We start from the raw sequence: 23637 nt of genomic DNA on the forward strand, positions 1-23637 counted from the left end.
GTGGCTCTTCTAGATTTTCTAAATGCTATCAGACCGAACGGATCAAATCCTGATGGTGAAACAACTCATTTTGGGGGGTTGTGACACTCAAAGAAATGATCCACTGTCTTTTTCACAGTGAAAGTCTATAGGGAAAAGTAATTTTGGGCCCAATAGCATCACGTGATAAACCAAGAAGTTCCCTAAAATCCCACGATTTGGCTACTATGACAAATTGGGGTTAAAAACCGGCACTGTTCCTGGTGTAAGATAAAATTTATTTCCTGAGGATGTATCTAGCAGATTGTCTTTTTTTGTGTATTTACAAATCTATTTAATATCGCGCACCTTACATGCAGGTAATGAGAGATATGATTAGGTTTGGCGGAGTGGTATATATACAGTACAGGCCAAAAGTTTGGACACACCTTCTCATTCAATGTGTTTTCTTTATTTTCATGACTATTTACATTGTAGATTCTCACTGAAGGCATCAAAACTATGAATGAACACATGTGGAGTTATGTACTTAACAAAAAAAGGTGAAATAACTGAAAACATGTTTTATATTCTAGTTTCTTCAAAATAGCCACCCTTTGCTCTGATTACTGCTTTGCACACTCTTGGCATTCTCTCCATGAGCTTCAAGAGGTAGTCACCTGAAATGGTTTTCCAACAGTCTTGAAGGAGTTTCCAGAGGTGTTTAGCACTTGTTGGCCCCTTTGCCTTCACTCTGCGGTCCAGCTCACTCCAAACCATCTCGATTGGGTTCAGGTCCGGTGACTGTGGAGGCCAGGTCGTCTGCCGCAGCACTCCATCACTCTCCTTCTTGGTCAAATAGCCCTTACACAGCCTGGAGGTGTGTTTGGGGTCATTGTCCTGTTGAAAAATAAATGATCGTCCAACTAAACGCAAACCGGATGGGATGGCATGTCACTGCAGGATGCTGTGGTAGCCATGCTGGTTCAGTGTGCCTTCAATTTTGAATAAATCCCCAACAGTGTCACCAGCAAAACACCCCCACACCATCACACCTCCTCCTCCATGCTTCACAGTGGGAACCAGGCATGTGGAATCCATCCGTTCACCTTTTCTGCGTCTCACAAAGACACGGCGGTTGGAACCAAAGATCTCAAATTTGGACTCATCAGACCAAAGCACAGATTTCCACTGGTCTAATGTCCATTCCTTGTGTTTCTTGGCCCAAACAAATCTCTTCTGCTTGTTGCCTCTCCTTAGCAGTGGTTTCCTAGCAGCTATTTGACCATGAAGGCCTGATTGGCACAGTCTCCTCTTAACAGTTGTTCTAGAGATGGGTCTGCTGCTAGAACTCTGTGTGGCATTCATCTGGTCTCTGATCTGAGCTGCTGTTAACTTGCCATTTCTGAGGCTGGTGACTCGGATGAACTTATCCTCAGAAGCAGAGGTGACTCTTGGTCTTCCTTTCCTGGGTCGGTCCTCATGTGTGCCAGTTTCGTTGTAGCGCTTGATGGTTTTTGCGACTCCACTTGGGGACACATTTAAAGTTTTTGCAATTTTCCGGACTGACTGACCTTCATTTCTTAAAGTAATGATGGCCACTCGTTTTTCTTTAGTTAGCTGATTGGTTCTTGCCATAATATGAATTTTAACAGTTGTCCAATAGGGCTGTCGGCTGTGTATTAACCTGACTTCTGCACAACACAACTGATGGTCACAACCCCATTGATAAAGCAAGAAATTCCACTAATTAACCCTGATAAGGCACACCTGTGAAGTGGAAACCATTTCAGGTGACTACCTCTAGAAGCTCATGGAGAGAATGCCAAGAGTGTGCAAAGCAGTAATCAGAGCAAAGGGTGGCTATTTTGAAGAAACTAGAATATAAAACATGTTTTCAGTTATTTCACCTTTCTTTGTTAAGTACATAACTCCACATGTGTTCATTCATAGTTTTGATGCCTTCAGTGAGAATCTACAATGTAAATAGTCATGAAAATAAAGAAAACGCATTGAATGAGAAGGTGTGTCCAAACTTTTGGCCTGTACTGTATATAAGATGTGAGATGCCACTATTGTTGTCAATGTCCTACGGTCTTTTTTTGACATTAAATTGGATCAAGTTACCCACAGAAGAAGGCAAGGACAGGAGAGGGCAACCTGCCTCACACTGGTGGCAGTGGGTTTGTGGACTGCAAATTTTTGCCGGGGATTAACGAGCCAACTATCTGGACAACACTCCTGCTCCTGCATCAAGCCAACGCCAAGCTAGCGACTGGTCAGTGTGCCGATGGAATCAAACGGACTCTGGTGGACATCCTGCCTCACACTAGTGTCTTACATTTCAAACATAAATTGATGCAGAAAAAGCACAAGCAGTGCATAAAAAAGCATGAGAGTTCAGGACATTTAGTGTTTTACACTCAAAATTTCTTGATTCATGGGGAAGGACCCCCAAGTGTTTAAAAAAAAAACAAAAAAACTACGCCATGACTGCAGTGATCAGTAAGTCTGATCAATCAACTGAAAACAGTCTGAACACATCTTCAACTCAATCCCAGCTTACAGTTAATATCTGTATTTCTATATTGTTGCCAATTTCTTGATGTATTTTTCTTGTTTTCTATGGAGTCACAGTCGTAATTAATTTTTGGATATTTATCACTTGCACTGGTTTCACTCTCATTCTGCCATCGTGACAACACTACCAGGCTGTGCAGCTGAATCACAACCACAGTGAAGCTTCTTTATTAAATGTCTTTTCAGTTTTCAGACGCCTCAGTTCAGTGATGTGTGTCTCAGATGAAGAGTGTGAGCTGTGACTGTGCAATATAACCTGACTGGGATAAACACAGCTGTGGACCTGCTTCAACACTTTCACCTGACTGATCCGAACCTACAGAGTGAACCTGCTCACTGAAATTTATCTTCAGTGGAACTCATGAGTGTCTTTGTTGGCTTTACATGTTTTAGTATTATATTGTAAATACTTCTTAGCATTGATCTTCACTGTACCTGAGAATAAGATGCCAAATAATCTAAAGTAATATTCACACTAATAATTATGATCACCTAGCTACAGAATTGTCACTTAATCAAGTAATACATGCAGATCTTGAAATCATCACAGATTTAAGATATCATCATTCCTCACTTCAATATGTCGGCTTAAGTTAAAACGTTTTTGTAGGTTGATTGAAAACACTTATATTTGTATTTGTACAACAGGGAAATTTTGTCATAATTAGCATAGGGATTCTTGAGTTATGGCTAAAAACATGTTGACCTTGACCTTTGACCACCAAAATCCAATAATTTCATCGTTGAGTCCAAGTTAACATTTGTGCCAAATTTGAAGAAATTCTTTTTTTCAAGAGATATTCCCTTCATGGGAAAAAGAAGCAAGGTCACGGCAATCTTGATCTTTGACCACCAAAATGTAATCAGTTCATTGTTGAGCCTCAGTGAACGTTTGTGCCAAATTTGAAAAAAATCCCTCATAGTGTTCTTGAGATATTGCGTTCACAAGAATGAGACAGACAAGGTCACAGTGACCTTGACCTTTGACTTACAACCAGCAAAATCTATTCAGTTCATCTCTGAGTCCAGGTGGACGTTCGTGCCAAATTTAAAGAAATTTTATTCACAAGAATGGGATGGACAGAAGTTTGACTTAAGCAGTCTTATTATGCTTTTCCTTAATTTCTGCCTTATAATGTCATAATCTTCTTAGTTCATTGTTGAATCCAAGTGAACGTTTGTGCCAAATTTGAAAAAGAAATTCTCAAAGTGTTCTTGACATATCAAGTTCACAAGAATGAGACTGATGAGGTCACAGTGACCTTGACCGCTGACCTACAACCAGCAAAATCTAATCAATTCATCTGAGTCGTGACGTTTGTGCCAAATTTAACGGAACGGACAGAAGTTTGACTTAAGCAGACTTATTATGTTTTTCCTTAATTTCTATCTTATTTAAAATGTCACAACATTGGACTGTCATATTAAAGTTGCCAAAATTCTTAATAATGAGGTAAACCTATGTGACGTTATCCATGCGGGCAAAAACGTCAGGCTTCACACCATTCTGAATACTGTGTTTCCAACCTTTTTTTTTTTAAACTACTTTGGCTACAAGCTAGCGTCAGCTCGTGACACATAATTTTATATAGTCATTCACCCCAAAAGTTACTGTAAGTGTTTACATTACGTAGCCTACAGTACCACATGTAGCATCTTGCTAGGTTGTTAATTTCTCCCCAATTTCTTATCATATTCCTGCTGGAACATGTCCGGTTGAGTTGAGAGGCTTTTATTAGTGATTATTCACGGTAGAAAATGCTGCTATTTTCTGATACAGTCATTCCACCACCTGTAATGACAGAGATGCCGATATGTGGAAGACCCAGAAACGCTGACTAATTGGAGCAGACTGGGCTTTTTCAGAAGGGAGGACTTAAAGAGACCATTTTAGACACAGGATAAATACAGTGTTTTTTGAACAATAAAGCATGTAAACATGTTCCCATGGAAACCTATGACACAAGTATGAACCTGAAAATGAGCATAGTAGTAGAAGAGGATTGTAGAAAAACATGAGATCTACAGAAATGTTCTTGAGGAACGTGGCTGCAATCTGCTGAACATTAAAAGTCTCCAACACTTTCTTTGACATTGAGAACTCACTGATCCCATTGTTAAATAATAGTTCAGTCAGTAATGATAAACACTCATAGAAGTGTTGACTTATTTAACCACCAACAGTAAATGAACAACTTGTTAACAGCGTGTTGACAACAATCCTTATTTACTGATTAGCTCATGGTTGGACCACAGGCAGAGAGATGCATTTGACCCTTCCGGCCTGATTTATGGCGCAACACATGCATCACTGACAGGCTCTTAACTCACAGAAAACTCAAGTACACAATATCTGCTGGCTGTTGTGTGAACAGAGGGGACTGAACTCCTACTGTAGATGGTTGTATCATGGCATTTGGCTCCGGGATAACACTACAGAACAAACATAGTGTGTTTTATTCTTTGCAGAACCGAATCTCACACTTTGTGCTTCATAAACAAGTGTCACTGCTAAAACCTGGGGTTTGAGTAATCCACTGACCTGTCAAAGGAGTCGGTGGCCATCTTGTACAGGTAGATGAAGAGCTTGCTGCAGTGTTTGAGCGTTGGACACACGCTGTCTCCTGCGCAACCTCCCAGAGCAGCCTCGTCCTCCAGCAGCCTCTGGAAAGGCTGAGCGTTAGAGGGGAAGACGCTTGTGGGACCAAGCTTCTTAGTGTCTGAGAAACAGCCCAGCAGCCTGTTGGAGAGCAGACAGAGGGATACATGAGTGAAGTTTGGTTTTTAAAAGGGGCAATTTCACCATGTAACACTACAGGCAGAAAATGTAGGAAAATACTGCTTAAATTCTGCCTTTGTTTGCTTCCTAATTGGTAGTTTGTCCCACTGCAGGAAAAGTGCAATTATTTGAGACACTTTCTTTGTGCCGTTAATCAAGCCTTTATTTTTCCAGGAGATAGTTCCCAGTGGCAGACAGGATAGCTTAGTGAAAGCAAGGCGTACAGGGAACCAGTCTAAACACTGGTGGTGTCATTATTCTATATCAGTTACAGTTAGCAATCAAAAACTCCTCGGGCATCACTAGTCCTGGGAGAGTAGACCTTACCTGACAGCATCTGCCAGCTTCTCATACTGGATCTCTGTGCGGAAGAAGTGCGAGTTGGCCGGCTCGTAGCGCATGGCGGCGGTGAGCGTGCAGAAGACGGTGTGCAGAAGCTCAAAGACCTGGTTCTGGTTGACACGCTCCCAGCCGTGTCGAGGCGGCTGGCACAGCGAGCGCTCCATGGCAACCAGCAGAGAGGTGACATAGACAAAGCCGCCCACCTTGCGGAACACAGTCCGGGTGCGGTGACTCTCACGCAACACCGCCAACAAAGCCTGAAGAGGAAGAAGAGAAACAAATCATAGATTTAGGCAACATTTCTAAAGTTTGAATTCTTTACTTCAAAAAAAAAAAAAAAAAAAAAGTGATTTATAATGACATTAAAAACATTATGTGTTTTTGTTATCACATAATTTATTCTGAAGATGTCACACACACTGTTTTTCACTTTCTCTGCATCATTTTATACAGACTTTACTTGACTTGCTTATTTTAAATTTCGTTACTCAATTATTCTCTCCCGTGTTGAGTTTTCAAGTCATTTGGTTTTTGTCACCTCATTCAGTCTTCCTCTCATTCTTCTTCTGTGGTGAAACATATTCATGAACCCCCCTGGGTTTTCTTCGTCTCACTGCACTGACTGGATTTTTTTCCCCACATTTTCATGGTTCGTATTTGCAAGTACCCTAAACTGAAACATCAAACTGTAACCTAGATACGAGTGTGGGGACCTAAAAACAGCCCGAGAGCACAGAGTGGCTGTGACAGGCAAAGTTTTTAATTAGCAACTGAAAAGTGGGGAAAACGTCTGGGATCGGCTACAGATGACGCTTTTGAGTGACACATGTGAAGTGAAGTGCAGGCACATGTCACGGAGAACGGGGTTCAGAACCACTGGGGGCGTTTTAATTTTTTAACTATTTCAATCCTGTTTCTGAAGGAGTGTGCTTCAAACTTCTGTTGTATGACAAGATGAGTTATAATTTCTGAACATGTATGTGTGCCACATGCTTTTCCAGACAACACAATCAGAGCATTATCAGTCTGTTTCCATGGTGATGCCACTTAGACCGCCTCATTAGTTGGTTACATCCTACATAGGGCTGCCCCCTGATAGTCGACCAAATGTTAGGTGACGAGAAGGGTCATCAGTCGGCAAGATTTTATTGATCGTTTAGTTACAAAAAAAAAAAAGGGTAAAACGAAAAACATGAAACTCTATCAGGAGCTGCACCTTGTCAAACAAATCAAAACCTATATGACTGCACCATGTGTGACTTTATTGTGAAAGGACAGACACAGGAAGTGTCCACGCTCAGCAGTCGGACAGGAGTCAGGTTAATTTCCAGGGCTGGTACCTGCGGTTATTCCACAGGCTAGTTAATAACATGTCGGGCAGGAATTCCAAAGTGTGGGATCATTTTGAGAAGGTGAAGGACGAACCCAAGGTGATATGTAAACTCATCTTCATTGGTCGACTACAAACATGACGTATCATCTGAAACATGGAAGTAGCTACATGCCCATTAGCCCACAGCGTCATTAACAGGCGGCTCGCTCAGTGTGTGACGTGCACTTGGAGATAAAATATAGGCCTATATTAATGAAGGTTCATTAGTACGGTTTTGTATTTCTCTGTAATGTAGCACAGTGTTAACAATGTTACTGATACTATTCTTTCTCACACCTTCAACTCAAACCACCAAAATCATTTGATAATTAGATTAATATCGTAAACATACGAGCGACTAGTCCACTGATGGCCCTAAATGACCACTATTGATCGACTAGGAAAATTCTTAGTCAGTGCAGGCTAAAGCTTAAGTTTACTGTGCCACCCTTTTTACACAGCATACTATAAGCAGCAGCCCCTTGATTCATCTGAGAGAGTAGGAGAGTGAATAAAAGGGAAGTTAAGACAGAGATATGTTGCACAGCTGAGCCAGCTGTTTCCTGCTGCATTTAAATACTGCCCAACTCAGCACAGCGTTCTTTTAAAACCAATCACAGGATGTTGACTACATCTTCTTCCTGCTGGGAAATTACCACCAGGCTCCACTATGTGCTGGTAAAATTTAGGCTCGGGCTGGTAACTTCAGCAGCCATGTGGAGGCCTGGAGGATGCAACATATCAGGATTGCCCTTCTGAGAGATTACAGGGTTAAATGTGAACTTTCACGAAGCTAATCAGCTTAAATATTGAGATCTATTTGTGAGTCTGCAGTGTGTTACTGTCAGCGGTACATAAACCCTGATGACGAGCGAGGAGAAGATGATTTTACTCAAACTGGATTTGATGTAAGTTCTTTGCCGTCTTTAGGTTTTTCTGAGGGTGATAATTAAAATCCCTGATTAGTGACACAGGAGCAAAATGCTGACGGGTTAATCCAGCCGAAGCTTTCTGAAGGCGGGAGAATTACCTCGTCTGAAGAAGTGGAATCTGAAAATGCAATTATGCTCCAGAAAATGAGCCGCCATGGTCTCATCCTGTGTGTGTGTGTGTGTGTGTGTGTGTGTGTGTGTGTGTGTATACTTTTATATGCACCTTACACTTAGTGCCCCTGGATTGAAGCAGTAACTGTACACAGGGCTTCAAATGAATATTGATTTTTAGAATTACAGACTTTTCCTTTCCTCTGTGTTCTCACTGAAACTGAAGGGTTTGTTGGTGATGACATCATCTTTCTGAAATCCTTTTTAGCTACACTACAGTAAAAAACTCACCAAATTTGAGTTGACAGATTCTTTAAAATCAAAGCAGCTGTATGTTTCCAGATACAACTTAAAGTAAAATAATACTGTGAGACAAAACCTATGGTAGATATTAAGTGTTAGGTAAATATATACATTTTAAAGTGTGTGAATGATAGAGTGTGTGTGACAGAGACAGTCGTTACCCGCAGTATGTCAGTCTTCAGCTGTAGTTCACTGGACGGTGCAGAGTGCATGAGGCCCAGCAGTGTTCCCATATCGTCATCTCCGCTGGGCGACAGGACGAGCTGCTGGATGATGAGGAGGGCGTGTTCCCGACACTGACGGTACTTCACAATGTTGTGAACGCAACGAGCACCGCCAAACTCCCTGAACAGAGCTGGAAGACATGAAAAAAAGAGCAGAAATTTAGTCTTTGCACATCATAAAGGGATAGTTCGGAGTTTTTTAACTGGGCTTGTATGAGATAGTCAGTGTAGAGTAATGTCACAGAAGCTAAGCAATGCACTGCTGTGGATGAGGGCAGCAGCAAAACTTGTATTAGCTTATTTCAGTTTAAGTATACGCTATATTTAGAGTAATTTCACCACTTCTACCTTGCTGTGAGATAACCCTTTCCAACAGGGAACTGAAGACATTATCTATCCTCTTGTCAAAGCCACCAGACTCCTTAAACGAAAAGTAATTTTACCCTGCAGAACACCAGAGCTGCTGGTCTACTGCTGCCTCCACTGGTTAGTCTGTGTTACCATGTGTTACCAAGTGTTATCAAGCTTGGACCGTTACCCACCAACAGTCCAAAACACAAAGATATTTCATTTCCAGTCATATAAAGCAAATCCTCACATCAGAACCTGCAACCACTGAATGTTTGGTGTTTTAAATCAATTTATATTTCTGTAGAATTTATTTATGAATCTAAGATGCTTAGATCAACATTGGAGACATTTCTTGGGGTGCTTTCACACCGAACCCGTTTGGTGCAGTTAGAATGAACTCAGGTCCGTTTGCAGAGTTAGTACGATTGATTTGGGCTCGTGTGAAAGCTGCCAATTGATCGCTGATGCGGACCAAACAACTGAACTGAAACCGCTCAAAAATATGGGTTTTGGTCCACATTTTTCACTCTGGTGCGACCAAACAAACCACAAGAAACACAAGAAAGACGACAATCAACATGGAAGGAGCTGAGGTGGTTGCCGGGTTTCTGGCATGTCTCTTCGTTTACATGGCGGTGGAAGCTATGAATGAGCTAACCCTCGTCTGCTGAGTTTTAAAAATGCTGGCTGTTTTGTCGCTTTCTGTTGACGTCACATCCCGCCTTGAGTATATCCAGTCAGCACCAAGTAAACCCCAAGCCCCAGCCAGGAGTTTTTAGGGGCCGTTCTGAGTACCTACTCCGAGGCAGGGACTTGTTTAGCCCCTGTAAAAGTTCTGGAACTCTGTCCTTCCGGGTTGGTTCCTGCGGTGGAGACACGCACCAATGGCTGGTTTTTAGGGCCTTTAATGCCATTTTGTAAGGTGAGACAGACTTTAAGGTGAAACTTTCATCCTTGCTGTTCTGTACGCTTGACTGTGTAGTAGGTGGATACTTATTTTAGACCGTCACATGGTTTCTTATTGGAGTTTTTGTGCCATTCAAACTGAAGGTCTGAGCCTCGTCATTTTGTTTCATCATGTGGATGTTGTAAAGGCAATTAACAATGTTAGAGTGATTAAAAATTGGTTGCTCGTGATGTCGGCGATCTTATCTGAGGAAACCAAATTTAAAAATTCAATCTGTATGCTGATGGGCTGATGGCGACTCTGACCATGAGCTGCTGCGCTGAATTTCTTTCTCCTTCTTTGCAGTAATTGCCTCTCGAGATAAGACTGCCAGCTGAGAGCCTCATGCATAGAATGTAATGTAATCAATGTGTCGGAGAGGAGGGCGACAAACATCACACACATTATCCCGATTTACTGACGAAAGCAACCAGTCATGTTCAAGGTCAAAAAAAGATCCGTGCTGTCAGTGTGCAGGCTGTTTTTCTTTGTGACTCATCGCATTTCTACAGCTGACTGAGCTACATATACACACACACACACGTGGAGGGTCAATAAGAGACCGAGCGATGTGGGAGGAGAGGGAGGTTTAAGGAAATGTAATAAGATACTTTATTGATCCCTGGAGGGAAATTGTTCTCCCTCTCCACCTCAACAAAGAGGTCAAAGGTCAAGGCTCAGCAGCCATGGAGATGGTCAAGGACTCTTCACTGAGGTGGATACATGCAGACACAAATGGGCGTCTGGACTTTTACTGGCATTCAAGGTTGAATTTGACGCAAATCATTAAAGCCCGAGTTGTACAATTTGTGTGTCATCAGTAATTCTGAGGGCTCCAATAATGTGTGTCTTTCAGCACAACAAAGTTTTCTGCTGCAGCTGCACTGTGGCTTTGTGTTCGGTTTTAACAGCCTGTAATCCAGTGTACTGGAGTTTTCATGTGCCTTTCTCTACTGTGGGAAAATTTTGCATGATCCAACGTTACAGAGACAGAAAGATGAGGAAACACCCTTTAAAGTGACGTCAGTGTCCTTTAAAGAGTAACTCTAATGGGGCCCGAAAATCAGGCCCCGACCCAACATGAGCCCACACAGTTTCTGTCCAAGCTTGACTGAAGCTCAACCCGCATCAGCAGTTTTAGGCCCCAGCCCAATTAAAAACACTCATTTCTGTTGTAAAATACACATATTATCTTTTATAAATGGGGCGGAACCGTGGTGCAGTGGTTAGCATTGTTGCCTCACAGCAAGAGGGTTACTGGCTCGTTATCTCGGGGCAGTTTGCATGTTCTCCCTGTGTCAGCGTGGGTTTCCTCCTAGTGCTCCAGCTTCCTCCCACAGTCCAAAGACAGGCAGGTTAACTGGTGACTCTAAATTGTCCGTAGGTGTGAATGTGAGTGTGAATGGTTGTCTGTCTCTATGTGTCAGCCCTGTGATAGTCTGGTGACCTGTCCAGGGTGAACCCTGCCTCTCACCCAGTGTCAGCTGGGATAGGCTCCAGTGTCCACCACGACCTCTCACAGGATAAGCAGTTAAAATGAATGAAAGAATTGTATATATCATAACATACTTTTTTAAGATTAATACATTTATTACAAGCTGGAGAGGCAAAAGCAAACACTGCCAACCAAGTCACCTTGCAGCCCCCCATCTTTCTCTTTCTCTCGTTATTTTGTCCCTCTCTAGCATGTACTTTCTTTCTCTCCCTTCTCCACTAGATTGCTCCATCAGTTTCCCTCACTTAGTCACAGTCCTCCCTTCTTTCTCTCTTGATTCAGTCCATTAAAACTCCTTATATTTATGCAGGAGAACTGCCAGTTTCATTTAAAAAAACACACACAGGTAAATTGTTGAAAATCCGACCTTGTCCAAGCCTGGGGGAATAATGAGAAATTACAGCCTGGCTCGACCTGAACCCAGTGGATGGATCAGGTCGGGCCCGGTCAGAAGTGCCGGCCCATGAAATAGGCGGTATAGACAAACGCTAAGGGTGTTGTCATCCAAAGTAAATTATAACGTTCTTGACAGGTGCCATGGGAAGCCTCACCCAGGGTTCCAAATGTGGTAGGGCTGCCACCATCAGTGAGGTTTAGGCAGAGAATCAGAACTGTACTTTAAAGCTCGTTTGTTGTTGTCCTTATTAATTGGAGTAAAACTTTAACAAAGGTCTGACATTATAATTGAAAAGGGCACCTGAAAGTTAATTATTCAGCAGCATAAAGTCCTGCTGTGTCTCCTTATTTGTATTAATCTATAAGAAAGATCATTACTGTCGTCACTTAATTACAAAATAGCCTGTGTCTGGATTTATTACAAAATTTACGAGTTTTTGACACCATCAATCATCCTGTATATGGCATAATGTGCACGTGCCTGAAAGTGTGTGTATGTGTGTGTTTACCTGCATTAGTGTTGGTGGTGTTGGAGCCCTGCAAGAGCACAGTCAGTGTCTCCATCACCAGCCAGGCCAACTGCTTCTGCTCCTCTGCTACAGTGTTGTTTTTACAGTCAGCTGAGGATAGAGAGAAAAGGGAGGTCAGCATTCGACGTCATCATGAAAGCATTAAATACAAACACTGAGCAGATAACACTAATGATATAATGAAGGGCATCTGCTTTAACACACAGCATTAACACAACAAGAAAACAGGATTTCATTTTCTGACAAGTGTATTTTCAAAAATGTACATTTTTGTCTTTAATGGGTCTATAATCGGTTTTTGATTCAGCTCAGTGCCCCTAAGGTAACGACCTGTAGTTGTGATTTTTATTTAGTCCTGGATTTTACACTGTATGGTGCCAGTTTTTGGAATATCCCAAAATATATACCACATTTTCACTGCCTGAATCAACGTAATTCAAATTTTGAAAGTTGAAATAAATTGCCACCTTTATTGTGGTAGTCTGTAAATAATGTGATGTCATGTCTGTTTCAAGAAAGGCAAAGCTGGCAGACAGCTTGAGAACATGGACCTTTTTGTTGCTCGAATAGCAACCCAAATTTAGCCGGCCAAGCGTAAAATCAGGCCAAAACAGCAAACTTTCTGTTGCTGCCTTAACACAGACCAGACCCAGCCCCCTGTGAACCACTGGCTGAATTCTAGTTGCGACAGCCACTACTGAAGCTCAGTGTCCAGAGCTCCTGCCTGTTCTCCTGCTGGTAAATAGTCTCCTAGCAGCGTAGGGCGAGTTGGAGATACAGCAGCGTGCATGAGCTAGCTAATTCTTGTCTCATGTGTAGTCTGATAAACAAAGACAGACAGAGTGGGACGAGGGGCTGAGCTCAGTGTGCTGTGCACACCTCTATAATGGAATACAATTTTACCCTTTTCAAATACTAACAAGAAAAAGAAAAGAAAAGAAAAACAATAAATAAACTTTAGGGTCAACACCAGTCAGAGTGTTGATGTAAACAGCCATGTTTTTTGAATAAAGGCTTTTTAACTTTATTCAACTGCATTCATTCCTGCTCCTCACATGACTGCCCGAAGTTCATTTTTACTTCCCAATAAATACTGATATTGTGGCAGACTCCACAAATAAATCACTGAATGGGAAACACTGCAGAGAGAGCTGAATGTAGCACTTCAAGTCTAATTTAAAAACTAACAAATATAATACCTTTTATAGTGCAAGGTCAAAAATTGCTCTACAGGAATAAAGCTGTAAAACAGTTGTAAAAACAGTTACTAGTTCATTTACCACTTTTGTTCGCAGTATGTGATGCTAAAATAAAAGTCAGAGAGTGGGTCTGCTCCATTTAAGTGCACCAGTACACCGCTGAACACTTAACAGCAATAATAAACTAATAAACGATACAATACGATCTTGTCTCAGCTCTATGAACTTGAGTTTTGTGAGGTTTTACAGCTTTACATTACATTTAATCTTTGGTCAATGATCAGCACTTTCAGTTTGGATCAATAAAATTTTCTTTGGGCTACTACTGCTGTGGCAAGTGACTCAAGTTCCTGTCCTGTCTGTAGGCGTCTTGAAGAGAAGTTCTTACAAATAAAAATCAAGGAGGCATCATTAATGCTGCAGCTATCTTCAGTACTCAAAACAGCAGGATAGACCATCAAAGAAGCGCCTCACCTTGGTCATTATTGTGTGGTTGCTGCTGCGTAGCCGGGTCTTTGAGCAAAGCAGCATACTTGTGCAGCAGGTTGACCAGCACCTCCAGCAGGCCGACCTCCCGCAGCACGTCGCTGAACACCGGATCGTGCCTGGCGAGCTTCAGCAGCGTCCGGACGGCCGTGATGCTGCAGGCGTGCGATGTGCTGGACTTGAGCAGCACGCTGACACTGAACAGCTCTTTACACGGCACGTAGTTGAGGCTGAAGACGACAAACTCCAGCAGCTCAAAGTACTTGGCCTGAGACTCGGGGAGCTTGGCCACACGCTCTGCAAACTGTGACAGGGTGTGCTGCGACTCCAGGATGAAATAGTTGGCCGGCTCAGCCGAGTAGATGTTTCCGATGGCGTCCAGGAGCATTGAGGCCAGACGGCTTGTTTTAGCCCTCAGGAAGGCGTTCTGAAGCACCGAAAAGGCCTGGATGTTACGCACTGTGTGGCCTGGAAGACAAGAGATGACAAATAAAGAAGGAGGTAAGTGTTTGTGACAAAACCAATATGAATGACTGATCCAAAAATTAAATGAAATTCATTTGTAATGATCCTACTTGAGGCTCTAAATGTAGCAGCAAATAATAACTAACATTTACAGAGCGGGCAGATGGAGGCCGATGACGTTTACATTTCTCAGACCTACATATGACTCTGCTGGCCTTAATCCAGCAGCACAGAATATGCTTTCTTGGCCTTGAAACCTTCCTGAACTGAGAGCAGATATCTGAGACCACTCCTGATGTGACATAAGATGACACCAAAATGCCTCCAAGGTGCATGACAGAGACGTAACTGCAGGAGGAGTGACACTGAGAACAATGATGTTGTGCAAAAGTGCACTGCTGACATGGAGAGGAGTTATGTATCTTTTCATGGCTTTTCACAATATTTGGTGCAGTATTTATTGTGAGGAAACCCAAAACCCTGTTACAGGCTTTAACCTGCAAGGCAAACAAAAAGTTGCTCTCATTTTCTTTAACAGGACAGCATTAGTGAGCCAGGAGGAAGTGCAGCACAGTGGTTGAACCATATGGCGTTTCAGGATAAATTATTTTATTTTAAAGCAATCATTTTTAACTTTTGTGGCAAATTTGGAAGCTGAAAAATTGTAATGAAACATGCTATACCCCCATACTTATGTCATACAAGTTAATGTCTAATGTTGGCATTTCTCTCTTTTTTAATTCATTTTTTAATATATTTATTTTTAAATATATCGGCTGAACTGAAATGTTAGCTAGCTCAGTGGTGCTAGGTGAGCTAGCCACTTGGCAACTCACGCCATAACAATCTAAACTAATAACTAGCACCACAGGTGAGAGGAAAAATATGTATTTTTGAATTTGAAGTGAACTGTCCCTTAAAGTCTCACGTGTTAATAAAAAAACTATGGTTGCATGATCTTAACTGAGGATGGAAAGATGGAGAAAGGATGAAATATGAGAGCGTGAAGAAGGTTATCCATGAACTCCACCACGCACATAATCTGACCTCCATTTTGGGGTTGAGTATATAACATAAAACCACTGGCTGTGACTCACACACGCAGGAACACATACATGAAAAGTGTCACTGACATGTGTCACCACACACACCAAAACACACAGCCGTTAAGTGAATGTGGCGGGCTAATTAGGCGTGTAAGCGGACCCTCACACCATGATGGCTTCTGGTAATGACTCTGCACACAGCTGGAGCTGTCATTAGGTGGGTAAACACCAGTGTGTGTTTGTGTCTGTGTGTCTGTGCGTTGATGTGTGTGTGAGTAGCAAAATAGGCAGCAGAGCCCGGTGGTGTTGGTGCCGGGGTGTACGAGGTTAGAGAGCTGACAGTTTGTGTGTTTGAGCCTGTGTGTGTGTTTTGAGCAGGGAGCTGGCAACAGTGTTTTACCATGGGGCAGAGGTGACAGGCCAAGTTATAACACCGTACGGCTCCTGGAAGTGTTAAAATCTTTCACATGGAAACATTTCATCATGTGTGATTTCAACACAAGCAAAGCCAGAATGAAAAATAACCTGGACGAGGAAAAATTAACAGAGAAAAATGTCATATTTGTGATTTATAATGGCGTAAAACAAATGATGAGTAAGGCAGAATTTATACTTCTGCCTCAAACTGACGCTGTAATTTTTAATTCTTTTTAAAAATACATTAAAGTGCTGTATATTTGTTGTGGTCTTTTTTCAGCCACTGATTTGTGGGCAGATGAGGACCAAACCAGGGATGTTGTACGGTAATAAAACCGTTAAAATACTGTGTCACTTGCCCTTATGTCAACAATATCGCAGGCACTTCCTTTTGTTATTTATTGTTTGATTTCATGCAGTTATAAGGAGCATGAGGGCATTGTAATTCTCTTAGATGTGAGGTAGATCTGCCTGCCTGTTTCTTCGATGACAAACTGTAAAATGAAGACAGAAGGTCAGGCTGCAGAAGAAGTGTGGCTCGAGACAATCCTCTAACCCACTAAAGCATCTCTGGACTCCAGAGAGCTCATTTGTATGCAGCAGGCTTCAGGCATTCATCTCCAGCAGTGTGACAGGCGGCGGAGTTGCCATGGTGTCTGTCAACAGGTTAAGCTTACTGGAATCAGCCAAGCATCAAAGTCATTTCAGGGATTAAGATCTGAGGGAGAGATACGGCGGCCGGGGTATACATGAAAACTTTTCCACAAGTAATTCCTCTCTTGTTTCAGGGCTTCGGGCAAACCGAGTTGATGGGATTGTGCAGATTTAAGAAGTGAGCCTGTGATCAGAAAATCACTGGGCTGTGTCCTGGAGTCGGGGGGGGGGGGGGGGGGACGTCTTTACTCCTTTAACTTAAACTGTAAAAATGTCCATGAGTCCTTCTTTGGACGACAATGGATGATACTTTTAGTAAAGCGAGGCGCTTTACCTTAATTGCCTATTGTCTTTACACAGAATGTAAATTAGAAATTAAAAGAAAGTGTCTGCAACAGACAGAGATGACGCAATGTTTGGTTTCATTATGTCTGGGACAAAATGATTTCGGCTAAATAGAAGACACTGATCAAGGTCAGATACCTTTCAATCATCATGTCATTGAACGTTTCTCTGTGTTACCAGGTAATCAATTCTGTGACCGACCATCACATGTCAAGTCTGCCCCAGTATCGAAGGACATAATCAGTGCATCAATGTGTTTTTAACTATAGACTCTAGCTGCTGCCATTAACTCACCTTTCCCAGAAGACTGGGGGAGAACAAAGCCAGGCAGCAGGAAGGGGGCTCCGGTGGTCAGGCCGGCAGGTTTCAGCTCCGTCACCCCGTATGTGGTCAGACAGGTGACCAAGTTTACCAGGTCCTTCAGTGCGTCTTTCGATTCATCCTCCTTGGCCTGTTCCAGTCTGGACACAAACAGAGAAGTGTGTATAAATGATCACACAACGCACTCAAGGATCACAGCTGTGAGCTGTAGGAGTGAAGCTGTACCTGAGCATGAGGTCGCAGAGGAAGGCGTAACCCTGGCACATTCGGAAATCGTCCAGCAGAGTCTGTGACACGTCGCTGGAGTCTTTAAGGAAGCAGGAGAGGCCGGCGAACATCTCGACAATCTCCAGCGGTGACAGATCGTCCGACTGCTGCATGTTCTGAACACACGTGGCCAGGCATTCCTTCTCTGTGAAGACAGAGAGGAGCACAGGGTGAGCTGATGCAATGAGTTTGGAGGAACTTCCTGTTGGCTGTGTTCTCTTTTATTCTTTATATTGAAGGAAATATTTTAAAACTGCATGATGACATTTGGCAAACACAAAGTGTTGTGTGATCATCTGAAAAGTAGACCAGCTTTAATTATTAAGCATATTTGCTCGAGGCTCACTTTGATCATGGGTGTACAAAAATAAAAAGCACAGGTGGAAATATTACATAGCTCTGACACATGCAGGAGAACATCATTCTCTGTGTGCACGTCCAGTAGTTCAATGCTGTTTAGCTGAACACCAAATTCATTCAGTCAACTTCAATAAGATGAAACTTTGGTTAAATGATTCTGGATCCAACGAACAATGCTGCAAAAACATTTTTACAACTTCGGAGTTTTGGTAAAAATTAGTTGTCTTATGAACTCCTGAGTAATGGATGGCTCTACGGTCAAGGTTTCTTTTTTCCAGTTAACTCAAACAAACAGATTAATATGTATATTTTTACAAGGCATAACACATTTTGCCTCGACACTTGAAATGAATTTGTTGTGCAAAAACAAATTATGCAACCCTCTAGAGGTCCACAAAGTTTCATTTGCCAACATGACAAACTGTAAACTCTCCTGATTAATTTGAGCTTTAGAAATGTCAGTAAACAAACTCTTTTATTTGCTTTGCCAGTTTTCTCACTGTGTGTTGCTAAGTTTCATGCCTTACATGCGCTTCCTTGTTGGATCTGCAGATTCAAGTTTAAAGCTCCTCATTGTGGATAAAACTGCATTTTCTGATTTTTCTTGTGACTGAATGCGTGTCAGATAAACTGCAGATGTGGTTTCCATAACTGGATCTTTATCTTGGGCGGGGTTGTAACTACAGATACTTAATTTGTTCAACGACAATTAAAGCATCCGGGATGCATGTTGATAGTGTGTGTGAGTGACTAATAAACTCCAACTTGTACACAGATGCCTGACACATAATGAACATGTGTATATACCATGTATGTATTTGACCACGTTGACGCTGAGGCCGTGTCGGGAGATGGTGGTGAGCACCTCCCCAGCGCTCCTCCTCCAGGGCAGGTTGTGGGGGGGGCACCAGGAGGTGATGGCACTGAACAGCAGCTGGAGGTCGTCCTTTTGGGCCAGCTCCTCCGCCGGAGACACAAAGGTGCACAGCTTCACCAGGATCTGCAAGGAGACAAAAGCAGGGATGTGGTGCTATTTGTTTGAGTACTGTAGCACACCTGCAACACATGTGGACAGTTAAGTTGTGGTCCGTTTCCGTGACCACTGTTCCTAGTGAGTATTCATTTTTGTTATGCTAGGCCTGACAATAGACAGCAGGTTGTCAAACTGCCCCCGAGTCATCCTAAAATATGCCTGGAAACAGCCATCATGGTGGAGAAGCTCCTGGACCAACTGGTGGTACTCCCCATGATCCACCCTCTTTTTTAGGGTCTCATGTACCCACACAGATCTCTGTTTATCTGCTGACAGCTTCTCACCCTCAACCAGAGCTACAGACAGTACCCTCTGCTTCAACATGTCAGCAACTACACACTAATTACTGGGAAATACATAAATAAATACAAATAAAATGAACACTGATTACACAGGAAGGTGAGGGGGTTCAGTGGGGCGTTCAGGGTGACAGCGACGTGCATGCTAATGGCACATCGTACATGTGCAACAACACTTTTTGCTGACACTAGATATCAAACAATATCAGAGTCTGACCAGGCAAACCCTCTGTTCCTCCGGGCAGTTCACTCAGACTCACCCACGGTCTGGGTCCACAGCTACCTGTACCGGAGAGCAGCCTGATGGCGAGGAGCGTTCATTTGCAGCTAAATCTGGGAACTGAAATGCCCCAGAGGAACACTGCACACTGACTGATAAAAAATAAAAAAGACTGCTTGACTTAAGGATTCGAAGTAAACTGAGGGGTCTCCAACTGATGGTTCAAGTCTTTGACTTGAGTGTAGCCCTAGTGTTAAATTTATAAGCACTAGTCAACTATAACTAGTACTGTTTTGCTGCCAACAGTTCTTTCAATTCTCTGTGCAGCTCAAAGGCTACTGCCGGCAGCTACCAGCAACTTTTAGGGTGGGGTGTTTTCTTACATGTTACTCAACACATGAGTTTACACTGTGAATCAATCAACAGGCCTCAAATGTCAGACAACTCTGACCATTCCATTTGTTTTTGTTTTCCCGATTATGGGAACTGCGAAAAGAGAAAGAAAAGTGTCGGACTGTTGTTCTGGCGTGCTCCTGCAGCACTACACCGCTGGCTGAAAGGGCAGGAAATTGACTCCAGCCGAAGGCATCGGTCCGAAAATGAGCTGATAAAACTACTGCTGGAAAAAAACAGCCGCCTGCACAGTGAATCTCCAAGTCTTTCATCATGGAGACAGAGCAGCGCTTGTTGCAAGTGCCTTTTAAACTGGCATCATTAATATGTGAAAATGCAGAAAATTCAGAGACTAAGGTCATAAAGACAGTAAGAAATATCAGACAGATATTCCAAACATGGTTACAGTAACAGATCTATAGATCCTTTCATATCAGTGCACGTGGATTTAAAGTTTCAAACTAATCAATAACCATCTAATAATCTCCTGCTGCAGAGCAATGATTCCCCAGACAGTTTGCAAAACTTAGGTTTCTGCTGAATCAGCCACCAATGACTGAAATAAGCTTTTTCAAAAATGCCACCTACCTACTTTTGTTTATACAGACTATGCCTTTTTCGGGGCAATGGGGGGCGTGAGCAAGTAACAAAACGTGTAGCTCAGCGTGTGACGTAAACAGTGACATGGGAGGGAAGCCGCGGCTGGTCAGTCCTTTGGCGATTCTCTTGTAAGTCGGCCCGTCCTTCACCGTCCCCGTCATCTGACGGCTAATGGCCTCTTAGTTTGCGAGGGCAAGGAGGGCGCACAATTCCTTGTCTCCCCAGTTGCTCATCTTTACAGTGTCTGTCAGGTTTGCGTTTCCCTCTTGCTACTAGCTGCTCGCTAATTCCTGCTATCAGCTGTTTCCTGTTTATCCACCACCAGTGGATCGCACGTGCAGCGTCATCAACAGCTCCTCCCACAAGTCTTCAACAGCCCCTCCCGTTGCGGAAGGCCGCCTCGGTCTGTTTAAACTAAAAGGTTCCGCCAATATGTCTACCCTAAAGGCGGAAAATTGGGCATCTCGGATCAACTCGCCAATCCAGCTCTGTGTGTCTAAACACTCGCAGCTTGCCGGCAAAACGGCCCAACATTCGCGGAAAATCTGGCAGTGTGAAAGGGGCTTAAGATAGACAGAAGAACATAACTACTGCTGTCTGAGCCTGACACAACGTTAGGCCAGTAAAGAACTGATGTGAAAGAACAGATAAACATCAGCCACTGCCATCGGTGAGTGTCATCCTATTTGCTGGTAGGCCAATGGCAGTGAACAAGGCGGACATCGGCAATAAATCAATGCATCCCCAGTGGAAATTTTTCTCGCTGTTGAATGGACCAGTTGCACATTAAACCATCTGGCTGTCTTCTTACCTGGACGAAGACTTTCTGGAGCAGCGCCCTGCGGTCAGCCAGGGGCAGCTCCTGCTGGGTGTGTCCCTGGCTTGGGATCTTCTCCTGGGTGGGTGGCGGCGGCGGCGGTGGCTGCTGGGTGGGGCCTGCTGGGGCCTCGGCCATGTGAGGCAGGTCGAAGAACAGGTAGAGGCATTTGACCAGCGTGGAGGGTACAGACATGGTCGTCATGCAGTCCACCGTTTTCTGGAGGAGGGAGACATGAGAGACGGGAAAGAAAAAACAAAACAGATTGTAAAGCTCAGAAGGAAGTAAAAAGAATTGGGGGGGGGAGGGGGGCAGGATTGTGTGCACATGCATTAGCGTCATGACTCCACTGGAACTGAAATGTTTAATCTCACCCGGTCTTAACGGCAGAACAACTGAATACGTAAAGATGAAAAATGTTTTGTTTTGATAAATGGGTATTTTTGTTGTTGTGTAATGATTCATGGTTGTGTTTCTGTGTGGCTGTGTGTAGCTGTGAGGGCTTTGTGTGTGTGTTTATTGTGTATCATTGTGTGTCACCATGGAAAGCAAAATGACTGGAGAAAGAGATGGGGTTTGTGCTCACTGAGGCGAATGATTCAGATAATGAAACGCTGCCTCCTACACACACACACAGCAAAGAAGCTCACACTGACAAATTATCTCGTTCCTTCTTTCACTTACACACATGAGCTATCATCTAAGACAATAACCGCACACACACACACACACAGTGGCTGGTTGAGATGACCCTCCCATTTACTTCATCTCTGTCTGCACTACAGGGAGAAGGTGGACTCACAAGGATGAATAACGGAGTACAGCAGACACACACACGCTAAGTCAGTCTCTCAGCTGATCGATGGAGAGATGGAGTGGGGGAGGGAGAGAAAAAAGACACTGACAGCGAAGGCAGGTCTACAGAGGAAGCTTTAGTTAATAGTGAGTCAGTATAATGGAAGGTAAACCCAGCGAGTGAGGACGAGAGTGTGGGTATGTGTGTGTGTGTGTTTACAGGCAGTGACAGACATATTGGCCCTGCTGCAGCTTTAAGGTCAAGGTTACTGGGAGCAGTCAATCACAGAGACAACCACAGGGGCAAAGACATTTTATTTTGTGAGTGTGAGTGTGTGTGAGAGAGACGAAGAGAAAGAGAGGCCTGTTTTACACTGCCTGACTTGCTGGAGTCTGTTCACATGCTGTGTTTTTTGCGCCCTCAAATCCATTGTTTTCATGTAGATGCACGGCAGACACACTCAACAGGTTATGTGAAAGGAACAGCCAATCACAGCCGGCAGGTATCTTTCCGTAAATATGAGTCTATGCTAAATATGCAGGAGTTGTTGATCATTTTAGTGCAGGGCCACCCTGAGCTTTGTATCTGCCCCACAGACAGCAGTTTAGGCCCAATAATCACCAGGAAGAAGATCAGCTCTGCACTCAGGATTTCTGGTAAGAAGGCTATGATACACGGCTGGTTATAGTCGCTTAGCAACCTCAGATGCAGCCTGCCTCCATCCACACTCTTGAAAGCTGGCACAGAGTAGGCGCAACAGAAGCACCCAGAGCTCGACCTCACGTTTTTGAGGCAGTTAAAGATGCGTCATCTGTCACAGCTCTTATTCCGCCTCACTGTTCTGTATGAAAGGCACAAACACAGGATGGGTAGACGGAGTCACAGAGCCAAATAGACATTTGTGTAAAAAGCGTGAGCCGACAGGACAGAACGGGTGTTTTGACAACATGTTATGTGTGCCACCCTCACCCAGGAGATCAAAAAAGCAGTAAGCAGCAGTTAGCGGCTACCTCACAGACAAAGACCACCAGCTGAAAATGTCCGCAATCTGGGGAGACAATGAGGTCAGGAAGCTCCTTACCCTCTGAGCAGAGGACAAGATCAGCTGCCTTAAAACAGAGACGGCAAATAATTGTTATTGCCATGTTATGCCGTTGCTATTGTTTAGAAAGAGCTGCCCGATGTGTATACAGTACAGGCCAAAAGTTTGGACACACCTTCTTATTCAATGCGTTTTCTTTATTTTCATGACTATTTACATTGTAGATTCTCACTGAAGGCATCAAAACTATGAATGAACACATGTGGAGTTATGTACTTAACAAAAAAAGGTGAAATAACTGAAAACATGTTTTATATTCTAGTTTCTTCAAAATAGCCACCCTTTGCTCTGATTACTGCTTTGCACACTCTTGGCATTCTCTCCATGAGCTTCAAGAGGTAGTCACCTGAAATGGTTTCCACTTCACAGGTGTGCCTTATCAGGGTTAATTAGTGGAATTTCTTGCTTTATCAATGGGGTTGGGACCATCAGTTGTGTTGTGCAGAAGTCAGGTTAATACACAGCCGACAGCCCTATTGGACAACTGTTAAAATTCAT

At 43.3% G+C, this 23637-nt stretch overlaps 1 protein-coding gene across 9 annotated transcripts in view; it reads right to left on the reverse strand.

The window, feature by feature from the left end:
* wdfy3 (WD repeat and FYVE domain containing 3) overlaps positions 1-23637 on the reverse strand; it is a 162962-nt gene that overhangs the window by 87125 nt on the left and 52200 nt on the right. For all 9 annotated transcript variants that reach the window (XM_078170469.1, XM_033620534.2, XM_078170471.1 and 6 more), the window contains exons 5-13: positions 21236-21460; positions 18687-18879; positions 17478-17664; positions 17226-17392; positions 13993-14472; positions 12299-12409; positions 8539-8732; positions 5645-5916; positions 5081-5278 (exon numbers count right to left, since the gene is read on the reverse strand). In XM_078170469.1, the coding sequence (XP_078026595.1) occupies positions 5081-5278; positions 5645-5916; positions 8539-8732; positions 12299-12409; positions 13993-14472; positions 17226-17392; positions 17478-17664; positions 18687-18879; positions 21236-21460 (2027 nt within the window). The remainder of the gene's footprint in view (positions 1-5080; positions 5279-5644; positions 5917-8538; positions 8733-12298; positions 12410-13992; positions 14473-17225; positions 17393-17477; positions 17665-18686; positions 18880-21235; positions 21461-23637) is intronic.

This window comes from Epinephelus lanceolatus, chromosome 9 (assembly GCF_041903045.1).
Source record: "Epinephelus lanceolatus isolate andai-2023 chromosome 9, ASM4190304v1, whole genome shotgun sequence".
Classification (NCBI taxonomy): Eukaryota; Metazoa; Chordata; class Actinopteri; order Perciformes; family Serranidae; genus Epinephelus; species Epinephelus lanceolatus.